Here is a 19747-nt window from a genome sequence, read left to right as displayed (position 1 = left end):
ACATGGGGGCGGGCAGTTGGAAAGGGAAGTACAATGCCACGACATGGAAGAATGGGGTTAAAAAAAGACAGCAGAAGAAAAAGTAAGTGCAAGAGAGAGGGAAGGTGACACATGACAATTGCGACTAGCGGAACTTTAGGCCGTGGGGATGAAAGAATGGAGAATGTGCTAAAAGTATAGTTCCTACCTTTGTAGTTCAGTTCAGTTCGAAGGATCAGGAGGGGGGGGGGGGGGCGCTTTGTAGTTACCCATGCATTACTATGCCTCCACCACCACTACTAGCACTAGCATGCAGCTTGCCACACATTTGAGTAGTACACTGTTCGGCTGCTCCCAGCCCCCACCAGAGGTTGGCAACCAAGGTCCAGCATCTCAATTGCCTGCAGCCGATAGCCAGCAGTTTCTGATGGGCAAACATTCTTTATATTGTAATGCACTGGCTCTTGCTGGCAGTCTTCTACATGTCTATAATCTGTGTTATACTACTTATGTTTATGCTATCATGCCATGATGTAATAAACAGTGGATTTCTTATAACTGTGTCTTTTATTGTGTTTTTAATTAGAACAGCAGTGACAATGAGTGCACATTCCATGTGCCCAACTTCAGTTATTGTTTTTTCATGTAACTTCAATCCCCTCTCCAGCAGCAACAACTTACTACAGCCACACTGGAAAAATTCGTGGCTACACTGACTGTTCCAGCTGCACTGTATCAGGTGCACCCACCAGTATGACGACTGAGCTGAAGACTGGGAAATTATAAAAATGTCTCCACAAAGCACTTCATTACATTTAGGATGATGGATGTGGATACTTGGAAAGCTTTGTTTCTGCCTCACATGCACTAACTATTGTGTCAATTAGCCCTTTTGCAGGAACTGGGCTCACTTTCTTTTGATGTCATTTGTAGTCTGTTATCTTCTTATCATTGTGAGTGCACACATGTCATTGCTGCTCATGTAGAATTTTACCAGTGCTGAAAGCAGCCAATCAGGGTTTGGTAGCACAGCTGCAGGGTTTGAGCTGTAATAGTCACTTTATTACTATACTTCCAAGGAATCCTATGCAGACGCTGTGATCAGAGATGTGATCATCTGCCTAACACCCGATAAGGAAGTTCATCACTGAGCCCTTCAGTGTGAGCATCCATCCTCAGATTAAGTTTTAAACATTACTCATTCCTTTGCAGTTTCCTGTGGTGCAAAGTACGGGGGGATGTCACCTTCATCAACAATGAACCACATCAATGCGTAGAAACAGACTCACCAAGCAAAAAGGAAGTTGATGTAATTCAAATCACCAAACCTAGCCGCAACGGGCAACCCCATCAGCAACAACAGCCACAGCACTGTGCTGCAATTCTGTCATACCCGTCTTGCTATGTGCAGCATGAGGAAGCAGCATGCTCCAGGTGGTGGGTGTCATGCTACATGCATTAAAAGAAAGGCCACGTTGCTCCAGTTTTTCATGCTCAGTTTTCCTCAGAAAAAATGGATGTTGACATTCATTATATTTCATCATTGTCTGCTTCATTCTATTCCCTCATTGTCTGCAGGTCAGAGTAACCTCTTTAATAGTGTCTGTGCTGAACATATAATTGTTATTTCGAGTGGGCACTGGAGTGGTTGTTTCACTTCTCAACTATCAAATATATGCAAGGCTGGGCTTCCCACTTTTGGCTCCCATCAAACATCATTTGGCACATTACAATAAACAGCATATTCCAGTTCTTTGTCGATTTAGTGCCACCATGACTTACAAATTTGTAATCCATCCTATCACATATTTGGTTGTTAATGATACTGATACTGAAAATTTATTTGGATTACACACTTCTGTTGCTTTTGAATTTTATTTTACTGACAATGAACATCTTGTATTGGACCAAGTTCGCTATCAAGACCTAGATTCATTGTGTAGCAGTTCGCCTACTTTGTTTCTTCATTTGTTGTCCTCCGTGTCAACGTACACTTAAGACCTGTGGTTTGCAAGACTATTGATGGCTTCCCCATTAACAGCACCAGGATTGCATCTGCAGTAGCTGTAGACCCAGAGTTTAAACAAGTGGTGCACATGATACGACACAGGTGGCCTGATCACCCTTCGGGCCAGGTGTCCCACCCAAGCATAATTTCTACACTTTCAGTCATCATCTTTCCCTTGTCGACCGAAGGGGGTACACTCCCCATATTATGATTCCAGCAATGTTGTGTAGGGGCTAGGAAGGTCTCAACCTGTTACATCAAAGTCACTGAGGAGCCTCCCACACTAAACAGTTGGCACATTGTCATGTGTTCTGGTCTGGTACTAATCACGAGGTGGAGTGCCTGGTTGTCAACTTCCACAAATAATCAGATCAACGGACAGCACTGTGCTAGTATCCATGCTACCTCAAGAAAGAATTCATATCAACTCTGTGGGAGCATTTAGACACTTTCTGTTTGTTGGCTGTAGGTGCCTTTTCCAAGTTTCCTTGTGCTTTTCACTGCCCATCTACCACAGAAGATGCAATGGTCAAGGCACCATCAGCCATTTTCTCTATTGAAGTCCTACCTAGTACAGTGGTTTCGTGGACAATGGTCATGAAGTTTTGGCTCAATCATTTCAGTATTTTTGTTCACGCAATGGCATCTGTCATGTCATGGCACCTCCCTTTCATCTACAAGCCAGAGGCAAGGCAGAATGTCTCATGCAGACTTTCAAACCGCAAATACACAAGTACACCACAGAATTTCCAGTGGAAGAGGCCCTTACATTCTTTCTCAGAATGACTCCAATCAGGCACAAGAGCCCAGCCAAACTCTTGCTTGGCCGCCAGCCGTGGACGCTGATCCATCTCCTGCTGCTGAACAGGCATCCTGCAGAGGTACTGACATCACTGTAGTCTGCACCCGAAACACTATTCTGGGCCTGAGGGTTCAGAAGACACCAGCATTGGACTCCAGGCATCATCCACAGCCAATGCAGGAACCATGTGTTGATGGTGTGTATAGACAAGTGCCTTGTGGCATGCCACTACAATCAGGTGGGAGCTGATGCCTCCGGGCAGACTGTGGTGCCAGTATCTCTTCCATCAGCATTCCTATTCACTGTGGGCAGCATGCCGGCTTGACCATCCCCACCCCCAGTCTTACCGTGGTCTCAGGCTACTCCACCAGTGGCGCGGCCCCGTATGGACAATGTGGCTCTGCCTCTCAATGCCCTTGCAGAGTCTTCACACAAGGAGAGATGTGAGGGGGATGCTAGAGCTTTATCGGCACACCTGCAAGTACCTCCTACAGCAATGCAGGTGCCTCCTACGCTGATGCAGATGATGCCAGCACTGACATCAACACACACTGCCCTCCTGTCGATGCCACCTACTTTACCTCCAGACACCACAGCTCCCCTGCTCACAACACCTAATTATGAGCCTGCCCTGCCTACAGGGTCACTTACTCTCCTCCAGGTGGAGGGGGGGGGGGGGGGGGGGGAGGGGTACATGTCTGTGTTCATACTGCTTACACCCCTACTCACTGGTTTGCATGGACCAGGAACTGTTCATGCTCAGGACAACCACTTCATACAATAAGAATGTGTCTAATCACCAGTGCATCGTGGAGGAGAAGACATCTAATGGTCACTCCCCCACCCCCAGGAAGGAGGGGTGTATAACCTGGACATTACTATACCTCTGCCACTGTATCATGGTGCATTTCACACATTTGAGTAGTGTGCTGTTCAGCTGCTTCTGGCTCCCACCAAAGGCTGGTGACCATGATCCAGAAGCATGATCATTGGTAGCCGATAGTGAGCAGTCCTTGGTGGGCAAATGCTCTTTATATTATCTTGTACTGACTCTGGCCGGCAGTCTTGTACATGTTTCTAAACTTTATTATACTACTTACGTTTATGCTGTCATGTAGTGACCTAATAAACAGTGGATTTCTTATAACCATGTCTTTTATTATGCTCAGAGTTAGACCACGGGCAGGAGTTAAGACCTAAGTGATACTAGTGATAGAGAAAACTGGCCAGTGGGTGGCACAAAATGGCCATGCTTTGTTGATGTCAGGAAATAAATATAGCAAGAAATCTGATTTTTGACTAGCTGTCTTGTAAAGACTATGAAAAGGAAATCAACATATTTGATAACTCCTATTTCTCATTGCAGATGCAGCACCCACAGATGTCAAGGCTGTAGGGGACGGATTTCTAAATATGGAACAGGTGACAGTTGTCAAAACGGAGGTACTGTTTATGGGTAGAGCTTTTGATAAGGACAAAAATGTTCATGAAGCCACTTTCATCTATTCTATTACCAAAGTGTATAGATGAAAGAAGTATCATATTCTTTTTCCTTTTTTGGCACTTACAAGACGACTGTCAAACCATTTTGATATCTAAACTACTGTTTATTTCATGCTACTTCCCACTCACAAATTCAGGAGGAAGTTCTGTTCTATTTTTATGAACAGTTCCAATCAAGTTGAGTTTCTTCTTGCTTTTTTAGATACTTGTATTCCCTGTCACCTGCTTCACTTGCTGAATTTTTATATTTTCTCCTTTCATCAATTACACTCAACAATACCCAAGGATTTTTACAGTGCTTTGTCTTTTTTAGTTGGAAATTAACAGTGTGAATATCTCCCACTCGAGCAGTCATATTCAACTACCATTTCAATTACTTATGTGGATATACTGGTTGTAATGATGATGAAGCAATTCTTTAGCCAAGCTGCAACTAGTAAACTGCTACTGTAATATGGTTAGTCCCCTCAGTTGTCTTCCTCAGGTGAATTACCACATATTGCAGTGAAACTTTGTAGGGCTCATCTGGCTGTTTTCCAATGTAGATTTCCATGGCAAGGGCATACCAAGTCTTGGCATCAAAGAGCATTAGATTTTTCAGCTCATACTTTAACAGTTTGCTTGGCTTATATTGGTGAAAACTACACTTTCAGAAGAAAATAACTAACCATTCATCCACTGTAGTATATTCGGACGCTATATAGTTCTTGTTGCATTTTGTCTCTAACAGTTCATGTATTTTCTTAATAGGTACAAGTTTATGTACTTTTCTCTCTTGACAGTTTTGAATGTCAACAATCCATATGTATCTGAACAACCAGTACTCATTGTAGTGTGAAATCTCTCCATTCCTAAACCATCCATATCCCACAGGTAATTTAGATTCATATTTCCAGAGCAATAAAAAAGGCCTGGTTAAGTAGTAGTAGTTGTTGTTGTTGTGTTTGATGCAGCTCTCCATGCTACTCTATCCTGTGCAAGCTTCTTCATCTCCAAGTAACTACCGCACCCTATGTCCTTCTGAATCTGCTTAGTGTATTCATTTCTTGGTCGCCCTCTACCATTTTTACCCTCCAAACTGCCCTCCAATACTAAATTGGTGATCCCTTGATGCCTCAGAACATGTCCTACCAACCGATCCCTTCTTCTAGTCAGGTTGTGCCACAAATTCCTCTTCTCCCCAATTCTATCCACTACCTCCTCATTAGTTATGTGATCTACCCATCTAATCTTCAGCATTCTTCTGTAGCATGGCAATTCGAAAGCTTCTATTCTCTTCTTGTCTAAACTATTTACTGTCTATGTTTCACATCCATACAGGGCTACAGTCCATACAAATACTTTCAGAAAAAGACTTCCTGACACTTAAATCTATACTTGATGTTAACAAATTTCTTCTTCAGAAACGCTTTTCTTGCCATTGCCAGTCAACATTTTATATCCTCTCTACTTCTATCAACATCAGTTATTTTGCTACCCAAACAGCAAAACTCATCTAGTACTTCAAGTGTGTCATTTCCTTATCTAATTCCCTCAGCATCAACTGATTTAATTAGACTACATTCCATTATCCTCATTTTGTTTTTGTTGGCTTTCATCTTATATCCTCCTTTCAAAACACTGTCCATTCCGTTCAACTGTTCTTCCAGACCCTTTGCTGTCTCTTACAGAGTTACAATGTCTTCAGCAAACCTCAAAGTTTTTATTTCTTTTCCATGGATTTTAATTCCTACTTCAAATTTTTCTTTTGTTTCCTTTACTGCTTACCCAATATACAGATTAAATAACATCAGGGATAGGCTACACCCCTGTCTCACTCCTTTCCCAACTACTGCTTCCCTTTCATGTCCCTTGACACTTATAACTGCCATCTGGTTTCTGTACAAATTGTAAATGGCCTTTCGCTCTCCATGTGTGACACCTACCACCTTCAGAATTTGAATGAGAGTATTCCTGTCAACATTGTCAAAAGCTTTCTCTAAGTGAAAGGGAGTATTCCAGTCAACATTGTCAAAAGCTTTCTCTAAGTCTATAAATGTTAGAAAGGTAGGTTTGCCTTTCCTTAATCTGCCTTCTAAGATTAAGTCCTGAATAAGTAAAACAGCAAAAGCCTCAATTTCAGCCACATCTGTCTCTTTGGCATTTTGTTTCCGGGAAAAATTCCCCAAAATGGATTTTGTTCACATATTAGATCAATTTCACACACCTGGCTAAACCTCTCACACCTGTCGAGTGGATAACAGCATTCTTAAGTTGTGTCTTTACATTTCTTGGCGGAGAGTCCTTTGTAGGTAGTGGGGGCAGGCATGGGAATTACAAGGATAAATAATCACTCAAACTCCCGTCACTTACTATGAATACTTTTATTCTTGCAATGTATACACAATGCATTTAGCATAGAGCTCGTACTACAGAGAACTGATCTGGCAAAGATACAGTTGTTCTTGCTGTGGTAGGGCAGCGATGTTATTGGGGGGTGGATGATGATGATGATGATGATGATGATGATGATCTTTTACACAGTCCAGTTTTCTTACTCAATCCAATCTTGCCATTGTCACGAATGATGATGATGATGAAATGATGGGTACAACATAAACACTCAGTCCCCGGGCAGAGAAAATCCCCAACCTGGCCAGGAATCGAACCCGGGACCTGGTGATGAGAGGTAGCAATGCTCGCCACTAGACATTGGGGGGTGGGGGTAGAGCCAGCGGTTCTACGTCCCCACACCTTCATCCATTTCATTGATTTTTCTTTTCCCAGTTGAAATTGTTATTGTCAAGAATTATTTCATTCTCATCACCATTCATCTCTATATCAGTTACATGTTCCAATTTTCAAATCATGAGGTGATTCTGAAACTGATTTATCATTTTCCATTGTTTGATTTACAATACATTATTTCTGCTTCACCTTCTTCAAGTAATCTGTATTCATCTTTCATTTTCCTCATATGTGCACACATGTAGATTGAGTTGTTACCATACACTAAGAGAAAACAAACTAACTTCAGGACTTTCTCACTTGGAAAGCAGAATTGTAGTACTAGACAACAATAAGTTCATGTAACATAACATGAAATGTGACAACAATGAAACAGTTGCAAAATTTTAAAAAACTTACAATTGGTGTTATTTTGATTTTTGTTACAATAGGACAGGAATTGAGTGTCCTGAACACCCCAGGGTATGTTTTTGGCAACTCAATAAGAATGAAAACTGAAACTTAGTGTATTCTAATGTTGTTACTTACATAACTGTTAGACAAAAATCAGCTGGCAGGACTTTTAGAGAATTATGAAAATTTAAACTAATAATACAAGTAGCTTTTAATGTGCGGGGTGTCCACAGCACCTTATGACAGCACTTAACAGTTAAGGGGGAGAAGATGATGAAAATTTATGTTCTGTGTAATTACATGAGCTATTACTTATGTCTATGCTTCACTCATCAAGGTGACTGGTTCCTTAATTTTTGTTTATCGAAAGTATGTACTCACATTGGCTCTCCTGTTTTTACGTAGCCACTGATTATCTCAGGTGTAAGTTGACCAAAGTAAACTTTGGTGCTTTCAAAAAATTTCACAACTTTATCCTTTTTGACTAGGATTATTCCTGTGTACACAGTGTGTGGTCTTCCACTAAGCCTACAAATAGAAAAATAGTCTATATGACAAGGACTCAAATTAAGTAATTTGTAATGAGAAAACAAAAATCACTAATGAAGATGTTTGTTGTTATTTTTACCTTCACATTTTTGAAAGTTAAATGCTACTCTTCATTATCCTCTAAATTGTAGGACTTGCTTAGTTTTCAAATTATTATTTCAATTATTCTAATCACAATCTTGTTTCATTTATTCCCAATTTTTCTGGAAGATCGTTCAACATTCTTGTAGTAATGTTTTACTAAATTTCTTCTACCATTCATTTAAGTTCCTTTCATTCAGTAATAATTATTATAGAGATATGTCTTATGCATCACCTTCACACAGTGTCATATACCAAATATACAAATTATTTGCAGATGTGATTTAAAGGTTGAAACAAAAACTGAACAAAACTTTTCAGGCTCTATCATTATCCATGTTTCATCACTATTAAATATTGTGCTGGAAGAATACGAGAAAATCCTTCTTTTAAACTGGCATTTAACATTAAACAACATCTTCATCTTAAGCTCAAGAAATTCTTCAAATATTCACCATTTCCCAGATCAAACATTAAAATATTAAAATGAAAAAAATTTTGTCTGCGGGAATGTTTTACTAGTTGTCAAACGTATTTTACTCTGTCAATCAGAATAAATTTTTGGAGGAACTTAGGTTTATGGATTTCAAGATACGATGCATAATTAGTTCATTTCATATTTAACTGACAGGAAGCAAACAGTCACATTCGACAGCTCTAACAGCTTCCATCATGAATCATCTCTGCCTCTACACAGATAACTATTGGTATTCCTCAAGGATCAGTACGATACAGGAAGGACACACACACACACACACACACACACACACACACACACACACACACACACACACACACATTGTCCAGCCTGATTGCACAACAACTTTGACAGGGATGAAGGAGAATAAGTTGGGTGATGGGACACAAGTGGGTGAGGGCACAAAGGAGGCAGAGTGTGGAAAGGAGGGCTGGAAAAGTGTGGCTGATGGTGGGAACAAGAGGTTCCCAGCAGTTTGGTCCCATAAGCCCTGGGAAGGAGGGAGAGGGGGAGATAGAACAGGGAAAGGGGAGATGGGGTGGAGGTGGGGGGAGGGGGGGGGGAGGTGTGGGTGCAATGTGAGTGAATTTAAGGAGAGGGACAGGTGCTGGTGGAGACTGAAACAAGGAAAATCACGGGACTGAACAATGTGTTGCGAGAACAGCTCCCATCTCTGCAATTCAGGGAAGCTGATACTAGAGCAAAATATCCAGGCCATATAGGTTGTGAAATAGCCACCGACTCGAGCATGTTGTGCTCAACAGTGTGTTCTGCTATTGGCTGCACTACTTTGCAGGTGTCCATTCAGTTGAATGGAGAATTTGTTGGAGGTCATGGAAATTTCTGGTAACGGCTTATGTGACCAAACTGCTGAGGTCATCAGTCCCTAAGCTTACACACTACTTAACCTAACTTACACTAAGGACAACACGCATACACACCCATGCCGAAGGAGGACTCGAGCCTCTGACGAGGGGAGCCGCGCGGATTGTGACAAGATGCCTCAGACCACACAGCTACCCCGTGCAGCTTTGGAGGCCATGCCCACATAAAATGCTGTACAGGAAGTGAAGCTGAGCTGGTATATGATGTGGTTGCTTGCACAGATGGCCCTCCCTCTAACAGGATAGGATGAGTTGGATGTCCTGGGTAGTTTACTGGACAGCTGCTAGGACTTCCGACATGGGTATGACTCATGTGGCAAGACGTTAGGAGTGGGTGTGATGTAAGAACTGATGAGAATGTAGCATAGACTGGGTGGATGGCTTCACTCCAGACCCCAGTGTCCAACACCACGAGACCACAAGCTGCGGACACTATGTGGGTAGTTATCTTCATTTCTTAATTTATTTATAAAGTTGACCTAGTTCTCTTTGCTTATGATGCAAGTATCCCAACCAAGTCCTGCAGAGTGTCTGCACCAAAATCACTGAATGGTTTTCAGTAGTTAGTCTGTACCTCAGTGCCATATAGAATATATCATGAATAATAATAAAGCATGGAAGAAAGAAAATCATTATCAGTATCACTCTGCAGTGATGAACAAGTTAACAGTTCACTATTGGACAGAGAAACAGACATTGGATTCAATGTCCCACTCAGAAATTATCTCACTATCCAAGTCTTAGCTACACACCCAGTAGAACACTAATTATGATCAAGCCAAGCACTTGTGGAGAGAAAAGTCGAGGAATATTTCTATGAGAATAACATACACAGAATCGCCAAAGAAACTGGTATAGGCATGTGTGTTCAAATACAGAGATATGTAAACAGCTGAATATGGCACTGCGGTTGGCAACACCTATATAAGACAAGTGTCTGGTGCAATTGTTAGATCAGTTACTGTTGCTACAATGGAAGGTTATCAAGATTTAAGTGAGTCTGAGCACAGTGTTATAGTCAGTGCAAGAGCAATGGGACACAGCACTTCCAAGGTAGTGATAAAGTGGAGATTTTCCTGTTTGAGTGTACCGTTGAATACCAGGAATCCGGTAAAACATCCAATTATCGACATCACAGTGGCCGGAAAAAGATACTGCAAGAAAGGGACCAACGACAACTGAAGAGTATCATTCACCATGACAGAAGTGAAACCCTTCCACAAATTGCTGCAGATTTCAATGCTGGGCCATCAACAAGTGGCAGTGTGTGAACCATTCAATGAAACATCATCGATAGGGCTTTTGGAGCTGAAGGTCCCCCTTGATGACTGCACAACACAAAGATTTACACCTCACCTGGGCCCATCACCAGTTGATGACTGCAAACGTGTTGCCTGGTCAGACTAGTCTCGTTTCAAATTGTATCGAGTGGATGGAAGTGTACAAGTATGGAGACAACCTCATGAATCCATGGATCCTACATGTCAGCAGGGGACTGTTCAAGCTGGTGTAAGCTCTGTAATGGTGTGGGGCTTGTGCAGCTGGAATGATATGGGACCCTTATTCATCTACATATGACTCTGACAGGTGACATGTGCGTAAGCATCCTGTCTGATCGCCTACATCCATTCATATCCATTGTACATTCCAATGAACTTGGTCAATTCCAGCAGGACAATGCAACATCCCCCCCATGTCCAAACTTGCTACAGAGTGGCTCCAGGAACACTTTTCTGAGTTTAAAAACTTCTGCCAGCCACCAAACTCCCCAGACATGAACATTATTGAGCATAGATTTATGGACAGCCCTGCAGGATTCATGGTTGTCAGTTCCCTCCAGCACTACTTCAGACATTAGTCGAGTCCATGCCACATCACGTTATGGCACTTCTGTGTGCTTGTGGGTGCCCTACACAATATTAGGCAGCTGTACCAGTTTCTTTGGCTCTTCAGTGTACTTGCACCATTAGTGAAATTCCTGCGACTTTGATGAAGTAAGTTGTGATACAGTCATCAAATCTGCATGCCACATATGGAACCAACCAGTAGACCACACACAGCTGGATTTTTGTAATGTTTGATGTTAATAATATATGAAGTTCAGAACTCAAATATCTTTCAAAGTAAGTCAATAGAACTGTCAAAAATTCTCCAGAAAATCAACTTTGGAGTTTTCCAAACGTCTATAATAGCCTAAAGGATGTTGATATTTCAACAGGCAGCATGGCTCTATGCTTGCCTGCCGTGCGAGTGATCCAGGTTTGATTTCTTGCCGCACAGCATGTCGAATAAAAGACCTTTCTCTAAGGTATTAAAGACCCTCATAAAAATGGAAAGTCCATTTCCTCACGAATTTTCGAGAGTTGCATCATACTGCTTAGGGAACTTATGAACTTTACACATCATAAAATAAAAAAAAATTAAAAAATACAAAAATCCGATTGCCATATGGTCTCCTTGTAAGACAAACTGAAGACAAAGTAATTCCCTATATAGACCGAAGAAATACAGAGAGAGAAGTGCGTGTGTTTACTGGGGGTAATAATTCGGAACAAATCAGCCTACCAGAGGCAACTTGGAGCAGTTAGTCAACGGGTAGTGCTTCTTCCTCTGCTCTCTTTGTGTGACAGCACATGTTCTAAAAAAAAAACTACACAATTACATGGAGACAGAATGGCTGGCTCACACTGCTGATAGATACATAAAACTATCTATCTTCCAGAAACAGTAGTTCCTTCCTCGAGGAAGAAAGAGGACAGGTACAGGTAGGTTAGAAAGGAAGGACAAGTCACTCAGACCCCAATTATTAGTGGCCAACTTCTTCTGAGGATGGCTACAGGGGTACAATCAGCAACAAAGCAAAACCGTAAGACTAAACTTGTAACCAAAAATGCCAGAAACTAATCCAGGTCATCATATTACCTGTTTGATTTCAGTGTGTTGAAAGGAAGCTGAAATTATATATTTCCAGAAAACAAGCAAGGGCGCATCAGACTTCTGTGTAAATGCAAATTGCAGTACGTCTGAAGAAAATTCATATAATGCAGCATTAGGAAAATATTATAACATAAGTAATAAAAATATTTTAACAGTTGTTGGCTTTTTCTAGAACTCTAATGTGATGCTGAAAAGCTTTTCACTGTCTGTCAAGCTATTAATCTTCTTAAATTTCAATAATACTGAAATAAGAGAGCAATCATAGCCATTGTAAGGAGGAAACGTAAGTGTCTCTAAAGAAACATTAAGATTATGGAAACAGTTTCTAGAAGAACTATGAAAGATTTTAAAATTTTGAACTTTGCTCACATGCGAACCATGATGGAAACTCAGCAACTTATATTTTCTCAGCCAGATATCAAGACTAATTTTCTATGACACATTTATATAATCTTGGACTACTCTCTCATTAATTAATTTTGTGACTAAATTACGATCATGTCCATAAATTAAGAGATTTTTGAGATCTATGAAGCAACTTGTAGCACCGTGATAGCGGGTGGCAACATTTCAATATGAGACATAGTGATACTGGCCACCGTCCATGGGTAAAATTAAATGTGACTCCAGTGACTGTTGGCAACTGTGTCAGTTCTGTAAAGAGTTTTCAGGTGAGTTAGCTACCATTTTAACTGTAATAGGGCACAGATCTCTGGAACAAAAAACTGTAACCAGTGATTGGAAAAATGAACACGTCACACTCACCTCGAGAAGGGAAAAATATTTATCCACAAAACCACAATCCAAACTTATTGACAATCATCTGCTATAGAATCCTAGAATATATTCTAAGCTCAAACGTAATGACCCGCTCCATGCCAGTCAGCATGGAATCTGAAAACTTGTATCATGCAAATCACAGCTTGCACTTTTTACACATGTCATCCTGAAATCCTTGGGTCAAGGAAACCAGGTAGAGGCAGTATTTCTTGACATTTAAAAACTCTTTTACTCAGCACCAACACAATGTTTATTACAAGAAGTATGCTTATGTGGGATATCAAACAAAACTTGTAACAGGGTTGAGGATTTGTAAGTAGGCAGGACACAGCACGCTATCTTGTTTGGAGAGTCCCTGTCAAGTGTGTTGGGATCTTTGCTGTTCATGTTATGTATTATTAACTTGGCAAACAATATTAATATAAAACTTTTCACAAATAATGCAGTTATCTGTAATGAAGTAACACCTGAAAAAAGCTGGAGAAATGTTGAATCATATCTGGATAACATTTCATAGTCATGAAAAGGTTGGTGTTTTGCTTTAAATGTACAAAAATGTAAAATTGTGCACTTCATAAACCACCAAAATATAGTATCCTATAACTACAGTAGCTATGATTCACATTTAGAATCAGTCAGCCTGTATGCCCACAGGTTGATCTGATTCACAGAGGAGTACCAAAAAAAATGTTGAAACACCTGAATTTTGAAGGTAGATGCAAATTATCCCACACAAGCCTACATTCATCATTTCAAGATATTATTATAAGTGAAGAATCTAGGGATATTCTTCATATCCATTCATATCACACCCCCCAGGGACTGTGAAGACAAGATTACATTAATTATAGCATGCACAAAGAGCGGTCATTCTTCCTGCACTTCATACAACATGGTGCCATGCTGCATATCCTTTGCATTACACAATGGTTTGCACAGTGCATATGTAGAAATAGATGGTGTCTTTTTCTGTGTCTAAAGTGTTTAATAATGTAGATGTACAGAAAATTCTTACTCATAACATTATGTATAAGAATAAGTGAGTAACATTCCCTTGACACTGTCATTGTAACTGCTTAACTTCAGCATTTTGAATTGTAGTTTCCAGAGTCTGTGTCACATTTTATTTTATTTGTACAAATAACCAGGTTCACCATACAGAGGAGATGTTGAATCACTGACAAGTACAACAAAAAGATTCTGCACATGTGAGCTTTCAGCCAAAAACCCTTCTTCCGAAGTAGGTGACACACACACACACACACACACACACACACACACACACACACACACAAGCATGACTCACACACACGACCACTATTTCTGGCAACTGAGACTGCACTGCAAGCAACTGCGCATGATGGGAGAAATAATCTGCATGGAGGTGGTGAGGAGGAGGCTGGGGTGAGGAGGTGGAGGCACAGCAGGGTAGGGCTGGGGGATGGTAAATTACTGCTTGTGAGAGCATGCAGGGACATGGAAGTAGAGACAGTATAGGGCTGCTATGTGCAGTCAGAAGGTTTGAGGATGGAGTGGGGAGTGGGGAGTGGGGAGAGGGGAGAGGGGAGAGGGGGTGGGGGGGGGGGGGATGAGAGTGGAAAAGGAGAGAAATAGAGAAGAGGAAAAAGACTAATGGGTGCATTGGTGGAATTGAAATCTGTGTAATGTTGGAGTGAGAGCAGGGAAGGGATACATGGGGAAGAACAGGTAGTAACAAAGGTTGAGACCAGGAGGGTTAGAGGAATGTAGGATATATCATAGGGAGAGTTCCCGCCAATGCAATTCAGAAAAGTTGGTGTTGGAAGGAAGGATCCGGATGGTGCAGACTGTGAAGCAGTCACTGAAGTGTAGTCAGACAGCATGCTTAGCAACTGGGTGGTCCATCTGTCTCTTTTGTCAGTGGCCACTAATGTGGACAGACAGCTTGTTGGCTGTCATGCTCACATAGAATGCAACACAGTGGTTGCAATTTAGTTTGTGGATTATGTGACTGCTTTCACAGGTAGCCCTGCTGGATTGGGTAGATGATTCTTGAGCTCAGACTGGAGTAAATGGTGGTGGGAGGATGTATGGAGCAGATCTTGCACCTAAGTCTATTACAGGAATATGACCCACGAGGCACGGGTTAGGAGCAGGGGTGGAGTAGGGAAAGATCCCCACCATCCATCATGCACAGTTGCTTGCAGTGTGGCCTCAGTGGCCAGACACAGTGGTGTGTGTGTGTGTGGGGGGGGGGGGGGTAGGGGGAGGGGGGGGGGAGAGAGAGAGAGAGAGAGAGAGAGAGAGAGAGAGAGAGAGAGAGAGAGAGAGAGAGAGAGAGAGAGAGAGAGAGAGAGCGAGCATATTCGTGTGAATGTGTATGTTGTCTACTTTAGAAGAAGGCTTTTTAGTCAAAACCTTACATGTTAAGCAGTCTTTTTCTTCTTTTGCCAATCTGCAACTCAACATCTCATTTATAGGGTGAGTAGCAATCTAGGCTTTTCATAATACTGTTATTATTCAATCCTGGATTTTTCCATTGTTTGGTTTTTATAACCAGGTTCAGCATTACAGCCATTGTCAGATCTTACAAGGTAACAAAACACAGTATGCAGAATTTTTATTGGCTATATGTCCTTGGTATGACTGCCTTATAAGCTAATAAGCTTATTCATTTTCTGTTTGCTGTAATGGGTTGATGTTCATATTTCCCAAATACTGAAATAGCTTCACTTTTATTCCCTCTTGCAGATCTGATGATGGCTGTAAAGCTGAAGCCAGTTACCTGTGCAAATAAAGTAAAATGTGGTCACACTATGAATTATACAGTGGCTGTACTTTTGCTAGAAACGGAACAAGAGCCCAAAAGCTAGTGTGAATACTGTTTCCTTTTATGAGTGTCTGTGTATGACAGATCAATTTGCTATACAGTAAGTGGTTGGCCTTTCCCTTATTTTAAGTATAATTCTACAATAAATTGCTTCAAAAAGAAAATTGTCTAGGGTAAAGTACAAAGTTATGAGACAGAATTTCTGGCCAGAACTTACCTATAGAAGACAGATACATATTAAAGTACATGACAGTCTCCTACCTTTTGGAACTATTAGTTCCTTTCTTGGAAAGGAGGGAAGGATATGTTAGAGAACATCAACAGGAAGAATAGGTCACTCAAACACCCAGGATATGAGGGACCTCAGCCAAGGAAAACACAAGAGGAGACAAAAAAAGGGGTTGAGGAGAGCAAAATATTTGTTTCCCTTCTCCCCCCAACACATTTAGTCCCTCTCATCCTTGAATTTTATGACCTGCCCTTCCTTTATGCCTTCCCCAATCTATTCCACTCTCCTTTCCAACTGCAGAACTAACAATTCTACAATTTATCTGGATGTCAAGGTTGCAGGTCTCCTCAAAAGGTCAAAGCTACCCAATTTTCTTCAATCATTTCATATTCAGTTTGTATAGAGACTTTTTTGTAGGCTTTTGGTTTACATACCATGTGGCTAGCAAAAGTACGGCTCAACTGATATCTCCCAAATATTTCACTTAACACAGCATTGCTCTGTAAACCTCATAGGGATTTTTCAGTGGATAATACAGTGCTCTCACAGTCAGTTAAAATTGCAATGATTCTTGTATGTCACACTGTTAAGTGTTAAGTTAAACAAAAAACAGAGGAAGAAGGATGAACTCACTTTTCAAGAGTTTGAAATGCATTTTCTTTGGTTTTTGGTTTACCAAAAATTTTTCCATCTAGTGAAACAACTGTATCTGCACCTATTATTAAATCAGGTGGCCTAGTCTCTGTTTTCAATCGGTCTACTACTTCCATTACTTTATTGTAAGCTGTTTCCAAAACAAAATGTGAGGGGTCAGGAAACTGTGATGGGTCTAAATTTTCCTCATACCTGGAGCCACAAATTTCAAAATTTAAACCCTGAAAAATAGGAAAAGAAAAAAAAATTAGGAAACTTCATCAGACGTAAGCAGAAATCACAAATGTAAATGTAATAAATGAATTATTTTAAAACTGGTACCTATATGTTCAATCATTATAGAGTTGGTTGAAGACTGCACACATTCATGAATGATGATGAAGACAAGTGTGGGTATTACTTACCAAAATGCTGTGCAGGCATTGGACAGAATAATGGTGGGACTGATGACTGACTCATCCGATAAGAGGTGTTCAATAAGCCCCCACCCATCTCAATGCACTTAATGCATTAAAGAGTGTGTTGTAATGCACGTCAATCGTCATCTCAGCGGGCTTCAATGCAGACAACAGCATCAGTGAGGTGAGCCACAAGTTGTTCCTGTGTATCCACCTTCGTAGGGTACATATCCCGCGTTAACCAGCCCGGTCCGCAATGGCCAATCCACCATTGAGGTGATGTGTTATTCAGATACTAGGATACTCGTTTGGTACAGTGAATCGGTGATACATCATGATGCAGATATATTTGCCATCATTGGGCTAATGCTGCATCTTCCAAAAGTGCAGGTACGTCTTCCCTCAGAAAATTTGTGTTTGCAGTGGCTGTCAGGCAATATGGCGGGAACACAAGGCCTATCACTAGGTCACCTATCATACCACACCAGATGGTTACTGAGAACCTAACTTGGTATCTTGTTTCACCAGCATCATGTGCATTATCCTTATGTAGCCTCATCTGTAAATAAAGTGTATTGCACAATGCCTCTATGTACAGCTAACCATTCGCAAAATTATTGTCTGCTTACTGAGTCGTGGATACAGATGTTACATGGGCAGCACATGGAATGGGTACAAGCCCTCAGAATACAATGTATGATACACTCACGTGGTGGAATATCGAGCTGATTGCTAATGCGCTGTGTACTGGTGGTGGTACTCCAGTGTATCACTGAAATAATGTCTTACCTTTCCTCAGCTGACTGTGTGGCTTCATGTTCTGATGTTATGTGTACAATGGGTAGTGTTCCAGATTCACATAATGTTTGCAAAACCCTGGGAAATACCCTGGCACAGCGGAATTTGTCAATCAGGGAAACGTCTCTGATATTCTGCCACAGCTGCATGGGCATTGCCATTACAGTACCCGTACACAAACACCATGTCTGCATAATGGATAAAGGTATGAGGCATATTGGTATTCACAGACACAATGGAGTAGCTCAATTAAACAACACTGAAGCACGTTACACTTACGGCCTCACAACTGCTCACTGATCCAACCAACGACTGCACACTGGTTATGATTGCAGCTGTTGGCCTTGGTGCAACATCACACTGCTGCCATCTGTTGGAGAACCCCATATCTCTTGTAGGATGTACCAGTCATCTGTCCAACCATGATTCTGTCAACCACAGCACCTACACAGCATTTCAGTACACAATATTCACATTTGTCTTCATAATCATTCATGGAAGTGTGTAGTCTTCAACCCACTCCAGTTCTGTAACAATCGGAAATTGGACACTTGTTCACAGGACATTTTTGGTTTATTTTCTTATGTAGAATCATCTCAAAAATTATATGACATTCTCTCTCTCTCTCTCTCTCTCTCTCTCTCTCTCTCTCTCTCTCTCTCTCACACACACACACACACACACACACACACACACATGCACTTGCAAATTCAAGCAGCCTGCCAGATAAAATTGGTGTCAGTTGTTGTAATAATGCAGATGATAGTGCACGAGACTTCTCAGCCTTTGGTTTGGATTCAACCTTTACCGCCGTCTCATATCCAATTTTTGTACTGCTCTCTCATTCAGTTTTCGGAAACCAAATGAAGAATGCATTTGGCAACACCCCATTTGGTGGGCTGCTTGAATTTGTGTGCACAATGGCCTGATTGTCTAAATTCAATACTAATTAATTTGGAAACAGTGTGACATATCACTTTTTTTTTCTTAGCAGTTGTTTCTCAGCACAACCTACCCTACAACACCCTCACAAGCTTTACAGAGTGTTTCTGACCACCTTGTATACAAGAGAAAAAAGTAAACAGAATTAAAGTCCATGTCTTATCAGTATAAAACTGTTTTCAGTTCGAAGAATATGCAGCAGTAACAATCTTTGAAACTGTCAAAATAAGAAATCCTCGATAATAAGAAATCAGTCTGCACATGAGTACAGAAATAATGAAGTTTATATTCAGCAATTATCACATACAGCATTACATTACAAAGATGAAGAATGTCTCACTGTACGAAGTCGAAAGTCTAAGTGTCAAAAAAAAAAAAAGAGTGCCATTGTTATTGATCTATTGTAATTTATGGCTTACATATTTTCAGTTTGTATATAAACTCTCCCTACTTGATTTTTCTCTGCTCCTAATCACTAAGCTTGTCACTTTTACATCACAAGACGATCCCACAAGCAGTGTATCAAAAATTACACATGAATAATAACAAAGCATAAGAATGTGGATATGCAGTCTTTCACAATGGAATCTTTGGATAAAAAATTCTTGGTAAACATACCAAACCGAATTTGAACAACAATCCAAGTTTTTGATGATGGACCCCGTTATCATTGTCAAGGACTATGTCTCATCATTGAGAGACTGGCGAGGCTCCCACTTTTATGCTCAAAAGGTGGCACCTGATTGGCTTGATTACACTATGGCAGCAGCACAGAAATGGAATGTACTGATGTGGT

General features: G+C 40.9%; 1 protein-coding gene across 5 annotated transcripts in view; it reads right to left on the bottom strand.

Moving 5' to 3' along the window:
• The window catches only part of LOC124798357 (dTTP/UTP pyrophosphatase), a 102386-nt gene that overhangs the window by 1643 nt on the left and 80996 nt on the right, over positions 1-19747 (bottom strand). For all 5 annotated transcript variants that reach the window (XM_047261721.1, XM_047261720.1, XM_047261719.1 and 2 more), the window contains 2 exons: positions 16793-17034; positions 7794-7940 (listed from right to left, as the gene is read on the bottom strand). In XM_047261721.1, coding sequence (XP_047117677.1) covers positions 7794-7940; positions 16793-17034 — 389 coding nt within the window. The remainder of the gene's footprint in view (positions 1-7793; positions 7941-16792; positions 17035-19747) is intronic.

Source organism: Schistocerca piceifrons, chromosome 5, assembly GCF_021461385.2.
Source record: "Schistocerca piceifrons isolate TAMUIC-IGC-003096 chromosome 5, iqSchPice1.1, whole genome shotgun sequence".
Classification (NCBI taxonomy): Eukaryota; Metazoa; Arthropoda; class Insecta; order Orthoptera; family Acrididae; genus Schistocerca; species Schistocerca piceifrons.
Note: the sequence above shows the minus strand (reverse complement) of the source record. Positions and strands in the feature narration are given on the sequence as shown.